Raw genomic sequence first — 10,289 nt, 5'->3', positions numbered from 1 at the left:
ATAAACAAGTCTTGTTCTTTACTGGATTGGACATACACTTTTTACTCTCACAGACATAAGACTATTAACTTATACCCGCTACCTTTAACACATTTCATTTAGACATTTCAGCAAACACTTAATGTGCAAAGACTTGTTCAAGAAAGTCAACTTGTGCATATGAACTTAAAATCAGGAGTTTGAAATCAAATGACTAAGAAATTGTGAAGAGAATTACATACCTTTCACATATACAATTCACATTGTTTTCAAAAACTCCAAGTACAAGAATGATGAACTTGTCGAATTACTTCTGCTGTTGAAATTGATTCAAAAAAATTTATTGCTTCTAATATGGGAATCGATTCAATGACACGCTTGAAAGCTAAAACACGATTGGTTTTATTGAAATTACTGAAATCATTGTCAATCTATTTTAAAAAGTTGATTATGTTGCGATTTTTCTGATCTGCGGATTTTGAACGATTCAAGGAGCCAATGAAAGGGGAAAACAGGAAACGAATGGAATGTAAACATGGGGTTAGCGGGAGTAAAAAAGACATATTTAGAGGGAACGATATTACATCAAAAATACAAGTTTCCTTTCTAGCCACCAACCAAACATCCAAATTTTCATTCCTTTTGAATACGGTAGTCCTTTCCTGATTTTAATCATTTTATTACCACATACCAAACAAGGGATTAGGATTTATGTGTGATCTTGAGTTGCATAATTCATTTGAGGAGGAGCACGTTGGCATACATACGACTAAAATACGATTTATCGGCCTTCTCTTACCTTCTTCTTAGAAATTTTTGAGAGGTAGCACAGGCTACCCGTGCCAACTAACTCGTTCCACCCCTGGTCCGACCAAAGATGCGTTGAAATGAATACCATTCCTACATGAAAACGAGCAACCCGTTCAAATCAACAAGTTTTATCTAACGAATTCAAGTTTAATACATTAAATGCTACGATGTTATAGTAAAGAAGCCTCAATAGTCCAATACCGTGTACACATCTACATATAGGTGATTTTATATCCAACAATTACCCGTCCAGGTCCAAACAAACCAAACTCTTATATCTACATATAAGTGAGTTAGTAAAGAAAATCAGTAATCGATGTGATATGACCCATAAACAGGTCATTGTAAGAAGTTATATGGCCCAAACCTATCTAGCCAACTTTCTAACATAAATTATTTTGATTAGGGATGATCAAGCCTATCTAACCGATTTAAAAAGAATGTTTAAAAACGAGGTACAAAAAAGAGACCTCAACAGGTTGGATTTTAAAATCCTTTGACGAGTGTTCATAGCTGGTTAGGATTTTCATAACCGAAAGCAGTATTTTCTTTTGTGCACATCTACTTCAACCGTTGGGGCATACATAATATACGTAGGGACAAAAGCACATGACAATTATAACTATTAACTACTACATGTTATTCTATGATTAGAAATCATTTTAAGATATGCAGTCCAAAAATAGCTATATATTAATTCACAAATCATTTTACATCAAAACCCTTATTTAGTACATTCACTTTCCGGGGACAAAGTTTGTAGCATAAGACCAGGCGTTATTTGCAACAGGGTCAGCAAGGTGGTCAGCCAAGTTCTCCAACGGCCCCTTTCCTGTGACAATGGCTTGAACAAAGAACCCAAACATGGAGAACATAGCCAGTCTCCCATTCTTGATCTCCTTCACCTTCAACTCAGCAAAAGCCTCTGGATCATCTGCAAGGCCCAATGGGTCGAAGCTACCACCAGGGTAAAGTGGGTCAACAACCTCACCCAATGGTCCACCGGCAATTCTGTAGCCCTCAACCGCACCCATCAAGATGACTTGGGTGGCCCAGATAGCCAAGATGCTCTGAGCATGGACCAAACTAGGGTTTCCCAAGTAATCAAGCCCACCTTCACTGAAGATCTGGGATCCAGCCTTGAACCATACAGCCTCACCGAACTTCACACCATTACGGGCCAAGAGCTCAGGGAAGACGCAGCCAAGAGCTCCAAGCATTGCCCATCTGCAGTGGATGACCTCAAGCTCACGGTTCTTGGAAAATGTCTCTGGATCAGCAGAAAGTCCGGCGGTGTCCCAGCCGTAGTCACCTGGGAATTCACCGGTCAGGTATGATGGAGCCTCGCCGGAGAATGGGCCTAGGTACTTGACACGGTCAGGGCCGTACCATGGACTTCCTGATGGCGCAGCCTTCTTGGCAGCTGCAGTCTTCCTCATGGAAACCCGTCCATTTCCGAAAAGCTCAGAACTTGAGGGACTTGTTTTCACTGCTTGGCCTGCGAACGGAGAGGAGAGAGCCATGGTGGTAGCAGCCATTGTTGAGGTTGGTTAGAAGAGAAGATGTTAAGTACTTATGTTTGATATTGAGAGTTGTGAAGATGTGTGGGTTTTGGGAGTTCATTTATAGATGGGAAAGATGTAAGCCTTCGTTATCGAGAGATATCTCTATCTTGGTTATCATTGGTCACTGAAGATATTACTTATATTTTAATCAAAATAATTTATATAAATAATGTTAGAAGTTAAATAAGTTAATTAAATTTATCAAGTTAATTAATTTATTTACTTACTTAGAACCTTTAATTTTAGAGGCTTCTACCTCTACTCGCATAATTAATAACGAGTTTGGTTAAATTATATTTTGGTTTTTAGAATATAAAGAAAAACATAATTGTAATCATATTTTTTTAAAACTAGATGAAATAGTAAATGAGTAGCTCTTTTTAACAAAAGACAAAATCGCAAAAATGGTCCCTGTTGTTGGTAAATTTATGGGCTTTTGGTTCAAAACGAAACGTTAGTGCACTACTCGTCCAAAATTGGATATCTTGTGTAGTTTTAGTCCTTATGGTTATCATTTTTTGTGGTTTTGGTCCATATCCTACCTGAAATGACGATTATGCTCTTAATTGATTTTTTTAATTTTTTTTAATTGAGTTCTTATTATTTTAATTTAAAAAATCCAATACCCCATCTTCCTGTTTTTTAAACATAAATTTCCTCCATTCCCCTTTCTCCCTTCCAAACCTGCAACATCGCCCTGACCTTCATCTCTAAATCTTTCCCGATTCCGACGATGACAACAACCAACACACTCTTGGCTTTGGCAACGATAGTGGGGATATATTACGTCGCCGACCACGAGGTCGCCCCTTGGTTCAAAAAACAAGCCAAAAGCACTGGTGATCATCACTAGGGAGAGCACAAATACCCTCCCGACACACATCCTTGATTGCTTCCTATCTATTCATTATAATCCTTTTGATCTCTCATCGTGGCTTAAATCCATGATTTGTGAGCTTAATCCCACAACTGGACCACCAATGATTAACAATTCGTTTATGAACACCAGCTCAGCTAGTGCTGACGCCGCTGCTCCCTCGTCGGGTTTAACCTCTACTTTTGTGGATGATCTGCAAGCGTTACTCGGGAACGCGATTTACCCTCTGATGAAAAAAGCAAAACATTCTCCTCCTTCTTCATCAGGTTCCACATCTGCTTCATCTTCGTATAACTCGAAGCCTGATCCCAACTCTAATTCGGTGGTTCCGATCTACATTTTTTAGGTCTAGGGTTTTCATTTTTGAGGGTTAGGGTTTCCTAATTGCAACAGACGGTAGTGTAGAACGGTGATGGTATACGAGATTGATGGTGGTGGCCGAATTCATTCTACAAACTCTAGCCCCGACTGCAGCTTCGACAGAGGAGTGATGTGTGTGTGTGTGTGTTATGATTTTCTGGAAAATTTCTGATATGTGTGTGTGTGTGTGTGTGTGTGTTTGGGGAAAAACATCACAGATCCGTTGGGTTTCAAAATCAATGGAAAGAGTGAATATGGGGGCCTGATTAAAAGAGTGAGGATGGAGGATGAATGAAGAATCTCTCACTCTGCGTTTCAGAGAGAGTGAGAGAGAGGGGGAGGGAGAGAGAGAGAGAGAGAGAGACTTTTTCTCAATTTTAATTAATAAAAAACATTTGAATAAATATAAAAGAAATTAAAAAAAACAAATATAAGGGTATAATAGTCTTTTTACGTTGATAGGGACAAAAAACAATAGAAATATCAAATTTTGGACTAGTGGTGCACCAACATTCCGTTTTAGACCAAAAGCACATAAATTTGCCAACTACAAAGACTATTTTTGCAATTTTGTCTTAATAGAGTGAGGTGATACATATAATAGTATTCTTAATAAAATACATTTTGTAAAACTTGTTGACTAAAATGAAAGTGAAAGTCCATCTGTTTTTTCTCAAAACGTTTTTATAAAAAGCTAAAAAACAGTTTTACACAAAGGGCATAAATTTGAAGGATCCCACATTTAAGTATATTTCATCAAACTACATCAATTTGAAGTCTATTTCATCAAACACATCCGCATCTAGGAAACCAAATATACACTTGCAATTATAATTTTTTTTAATTAACAGCATAACAATTTGATTTCGAAAATCCAATATTCATTGATGAACTACATTACTTTTACCCTTTTTTATTGCTATTAAAACTAGAAGAGGGATTACACTAATAATATATATATATATATATATATATATATATATATATATATATATATATATATATATATATATATATATATATATATATATATATATATATATATATATATAATAATATTTTTATCTACTCCGGATTTCTATGTCCAGTTGGCAGGTCTCTTCGCCGGGAGTTCTGATATTTTCCCACATTTGATAGCAGCCATAGAAATGGGCATTTGCTTTGGTCCACACTCCAGTGTTTTTGTATACGGTTGCTTATTTGTGCAGCAACTGGTTGTACCTTCCACTTTATAAATTGTACGTACACGTCTACTTGACTCGTCCCACCAACAGCAACAAGAATGATTGTACGTTTGTGCTTTAAAGTTTGCATCTTCATAAACTTGATTTGATAGTGAGTTTAACGACCAAGCAATATTGGTATGGTGGTATTTAAAAAACTTTGGATAGATCCAAAAAGTTTCAACTTCCATCAAATGTCAAAAATCAAAATATTTCTGTGATTTTGGTCCAAAAAAAAGACAAAACTGCAAAATTAGTCCTTGTGGTTTGCAAAAAAACTTTGAATAGAGTCCAAAAAGTTTTCAAATTGCATGGAATGCCCAAAATCAAGAATTTCTTTGGTTTTGGTTCTTGAAAAATTGAAAGGACTATTTTGCCCTTATTATTTATTTTTCACATTTTCTTTATTTGTTTTAATTGTTTTATAATTAAAAAAAAGCAAAAGAAAAGAAAAATAGAAGGCAGGTCCACCCCACCCAATTTCTCTCTCTCTCTCTCTCTCATCAGTTCGTCTTCCTCAACCCTAGTTCACTTCCTTCCAATTTGTCCGATCAATTAGTCCCATTTTGGAGGTTAGTTTCATCTTTATTCAGAACAAGAACTGAAGTTCGCTACCATTATATCAAATAATTTCTTCTGAAGTTTCAAATTTCTTCATCTGGGTCGATTGAAAAGGAGCTGCAACTCAAAAAAAAAAAAAAAAACGAACCCACCCTCCTCTGTTGAATCAAATTTACAAGCCCTAAATTTAAAATATCCATGGCAGTCAAGCCCAAACTATGTTGGTATTCTTCTCTGGATTCGACAAGGCGTGGTGGTGGAGACGATATGATTGGGGGTGCGTGAACTGCCCGGGTCGACGGTGATATCATGACTCTCTAAAAAAAACTTTACAATTTTATAGTTTTAACACTAACCGTCAATGAGAACCTGGACCCATTCTAGACAACCCCGATACCCTACGATCGGAAGCTGCTTCGGACACCGATAACCATCTGTTAACGGCCGATTTCTTCTGTATTGGACTTGGGCAAGGGCTAGGGTTACGACTTGGGCTCTAAGTCAGAGCTGGAACCACCGATTTGATCTTAGTCGATCTCAAAGAAGAAACTCGAGGTGAAAAAACACAAGGGGAAGAAGCGTAAGGTGAACAGATTGAAATTTCTTCACGGAGTGAAGTATTTGTGATGTTGTGTCTTTGATTTGTGGAAGATACAACAAGATGGGTTGAAGATGAAGGGTGGAGAAGACGATATGAATAAAAAAGGTCATGTGTGTATGCATATGAGAGATGTCATACATAATTACCATCTTCATCATCTCTATCAGATCCTTCTCTCACAACTTTTATCAATGTCCCCATCACAAACCCTAACCCTAATTCGTCAAGTACAGCTAAAAGCAAACACAATCTTTATGGTAGCCTAGATAAACCCTATCAGATGCCCATGAATACACAACTTTAAATCATTATTCTTTGATTTCATTCACCGCCACTATTAAATCGACGACATCAAAACTTCCCTGGCTCCATCTTCAGTGATAAAATCGACAACCATTTTCTGATTTTACTTCAACTTTTTGATTTTATTTGGGGATTCAAGTTCATCAGTAAAAACCAAGGCGGTGAATCGACTCGACCAATACAACTCTATCGATTTGTGGCGGAGAAGGGAAAAGGTCGGCGAAGGAGGAGAAGAAGAGATCGATGAAGGCGAAGGTGGAAGCGGAGGCAGAGATGGGCGAAAATTCAGATTTCAGGTGGGGTTTTGCTCTCGAATCTGTCCCCACCTCTTCTTTTCCTTTCCCTTACTCCATCTGGTCATCTCGATGGTTGTTTGATCATTTAGGGAATAATTTAAAAACCCACATGCACACATAAATCGGTACTTGATCTTCATTTGGTGTTTGAGATCAAGTTTAGGCAACACTTTCAGATAAGAAATCAATTCAGATCAAGTTTATGTTTGAGTTTCATAGTAGAAATCGATTCAAATGGTGGTGAAGGGCAGTTTATCAGATCCGAAAAAAATGATTTCTAGGTTCGTGAATTTGATGTTCTTGTTCTTGAACTCAGGGAAATACGAGTGTTCTTGAGATTCACATTCATATTTGTCTCTGTGTGTGTGAGAGAGATATTTTATTTTTTATTATTTAAATACCAACATAAATAAAGAAAATAGAAAAAATAAATGAAAAGGATAAAATCGACTTTTCAAGTGTATCAAAGACCAAAAAACCCAGAAAAACCTAGATTTTGAACCTTCGGTGAATGTTGGAAATATTTTGGGCCATATCCAAAGTTTTTTGAATACCACATAGACGAATCTTACAAATTTGTCGAGTTTAACATATTATTATTTAATGTTTATGCTAATAATCAAATATGTACAACTGCATATTATTAAAACAAAGTAGGATTATATATATATATATATATATATATATATATATATATATATATATATATATATATATATATATATATATATATATATATATATATAGAGAGAGAGAGAGAGAGAGAGAGAGTTAAGTTCAAATGAGAACACTAAATAAAATGAGAACATGAGAAAACCATTTATATGCTATTATTTTACTTTGAATTTAATATATATAGTATTGTAATAATTATAATATGAATATATTCAATTTTATATTGGTATTCTACTATAAAATTTATATATACATGTAGTAATTTAGTAAATTTTAATGTGAATGTTAAATATGTGATTGTTCATATATTCGTTGATGAATAATTTCATAAAGTTGTACATACAAAATTTTAATATGAATATTAATGTGTGATTGTTCATATATTTGTTGATGATTAATTTCATAACGTTGTATATACAAAATTCATATAAGAATAGTAACATAAAATAGCGTTTTCAAATTCTCACTTTATTTCGTGTTCTCATTTGAACTTAACCCCATATATATATATATATATATATATATATATATATATATATATATATATATATATATATATATATATATATATATATATATATATATAGATCCGGTAAATTTTTTTTTCGTAGGAAGGTAAGAAATTTATATTCGACTAATTTTTTTGGCGAAAAAACAAATGAATCAATAATAACATGATTCACCAAAAAAATCCCACAAAAACATTTCGATGATTCATTTTTATGATGATTTTGTTGATATTCACTAAAATTGTCATAAAATTGAATTTTTTTCTTAATTTACCTAAAAATGAATCATGAAGGTGTTTTTTTTCGGAATTTTTTCTTGTGAATCATCTTACTTTTGGATCATCTAATGATTCATTTCATTTTTTGCTAAGAAAATATGCATATAAAAAAATTTCTTACCTTACTATCAAAAATTTCCTTCTTATTTGATCTTGACTCTCTTTTTCTCTCTCTCTTTCTCTCTCTCTCTCTCTCTCTCTCTATATATATATATATATATATATATATATATATATATATATATATATATATACACATATGGCTAGTTTATAATGTGGATAGACAATTATTGTACGGACGTACGGAAAGTTCTATTCTATGAGAATTACTAAGAGAATAGGTTGTTTAGTAATGTTAATATTTTTAACCTGACACAATTATCATAATTTTCATGCATTCTCACTAATTCTTATTCGTGTTTGTTCTCAAGCATCGTTTTTCACTCATTTTCATTTTTACAAAATACAAATCGATAAACATTTTGACGACATTCTAACAAAATGAGAATAATAATAAAAGTCCATAGTAACCTTATAGACAATTTAATTAGGTAGAATATGTGATAATGATAATAATTATGTAAGATTTAATATATTCAAATTATCAAGCAACCTATTTTCTTTGCTATTCTCACAGAATAGCACAGCCCATATGTCCGTACAATAGATGACAATCCACATTTGAACCTAACTATATATATATATATATATATATATATATATATATATATATATATATATATATATATATATATATATATATATATATAGTAATTTATATCCCATGGGAACCATGGTTAAAAAATTAATTAAACTTTCTAAGTAAAACTCAAAACTATTAATTAATTATTTTAAATAACTTATTAATTAAGAGATATTTTTTAGTTATTTATATAATTATAATCGTTTATTGAAATAAATACGTAAAATTATATTATCTTATAATTTGTATAAATTTTATTTTACTATAATTTATATAAAATTTATTTTATTTTTTATTCTAATATTATTAATTTAATGTAATTAAAATGAGAAATTTAAATTTTGAAATTTGAAATGGAGAATCAATAGATTGACAAATGACATGATATTAACTATAAGGCCTAAAATGGTGACATAGGGCAAAAGAACTACTCTTTTATTAGTATACTAGTTTATAACTCGTTGAAACCATAGTTACAGAATGAATTAATCTTTAATAGTAAAAAATCAAAATTATTAATCACTTATTTTAAATAAATTATTAATTAATATTTTTTTAGTAATATAAAATTATAATCATTGACTTAAATAAATATGTAAAATTTTATCACTTTATAATTTTTATTAGTTTTATTATAATGTTATTAATTTAATGTAATTAGAGTGAAAATTTTAAATTTTGAAATTTAAAATGAAGAATCAGTTGGTTGACAAGTGGCATGCATTAATTTGGAAACATATTAGAGCGACACATGACAAAAGAAAAATAAAATATACATTAATTATGAGGCCTAATATGGTGACACGTGTCGAAAGGAGAATAAAACTATTCTTTTATTAGAATATATATATATATATATATATATATATATATATATATATATATATATATATATATATATATATATATATATATAGAGTCAAGATCAAATAAGAAGGAATTTTTGGTAGGAAGGTAAGAAGTTTTTTTTCGACATACTTTTTTTCGCGAACAAACAAAATGAATCATTAGATGATTCATTTGTAAGATGATTCACAAAAAAAAAAATTCTCAAAAAAACATATCGATGATTCATTTATACAATGATTTTGTTATTATTCACTAAAATTGTCACAAAAGTGAATTTTTTCTTAATTTACTTAAATATGAATCATAAAGATGTTTTTTTGGGAATTCTTTCTTGTGAATTATCTTACAAATTAATCATCTAGTGATTCATTTCTTTTGTTCGTCAAAAAAATATGTAGAAAAAAAACTTCTTACCTTCCTACCAAAAAAAATTTCTTACCGGATATATATATATATATATATATATATATATATATATATATATATATATATATATATATATATATATATATATATGTTGAAATGTTTTCTCTCATGTTCTAGAATGCATTAATAAGAATTAAGTAAAAATTAAATGCATATTTAATGATATCCATACTTATAATTCTTTTTTCTTTTGGAATGCATTAATATCTATAATAAAAAGAGTGTATTCTTGCAAAATGAGAGTGTAATCTAGTAGAATATACTCTTATTCTTA

The 10,289-nt window shown here is 31.7% G+C and overlaps 1 protein-coding gene across 1 annotated transcript; it reads right to left on the bottom strand.

Annotated features, from left to right (window-relative positions):
- Positions 1–1,459: 1,459 nt before the first annotated feature.
- LOC145064982 (chlorophyll a-b binding protein 16, chloroplastic-like) lies at positions 1,460–2,394 on the bottom strand. Its single transcript, XM_079012332.1, has one exon. It carries the CDS (start codon positions 2,325–2,327, stop codon positions 1,527–1,529), a length of 801 nt encoding a protein of 266 aa, XP_078868458.1. The 5' UTR covers positions 2,328–2,394; the 3' UTR covers positions 1,460–1,526.
- Between the last annotated feature and the right edge of the window lie 7,895 nt (positions 2,395–10,289).

This window comes from Lactuca serriola, chromosome 7, assembly GCF_051521515.1.
Source record: "Lactuca serriola cultivar US96UC23 chromosome 7, Lser_US96UC23_V15, whole genome shotgun sequence".
NCBI lineage: Eukaryota > Viridiplantae > Streptophyta > Magnoliopsida > Asterales > Asteraceae > Lactuca > Lactuca serriola.
This window is presented reverse-complemented; position numbering and strand designations above follow the sequence as displayed.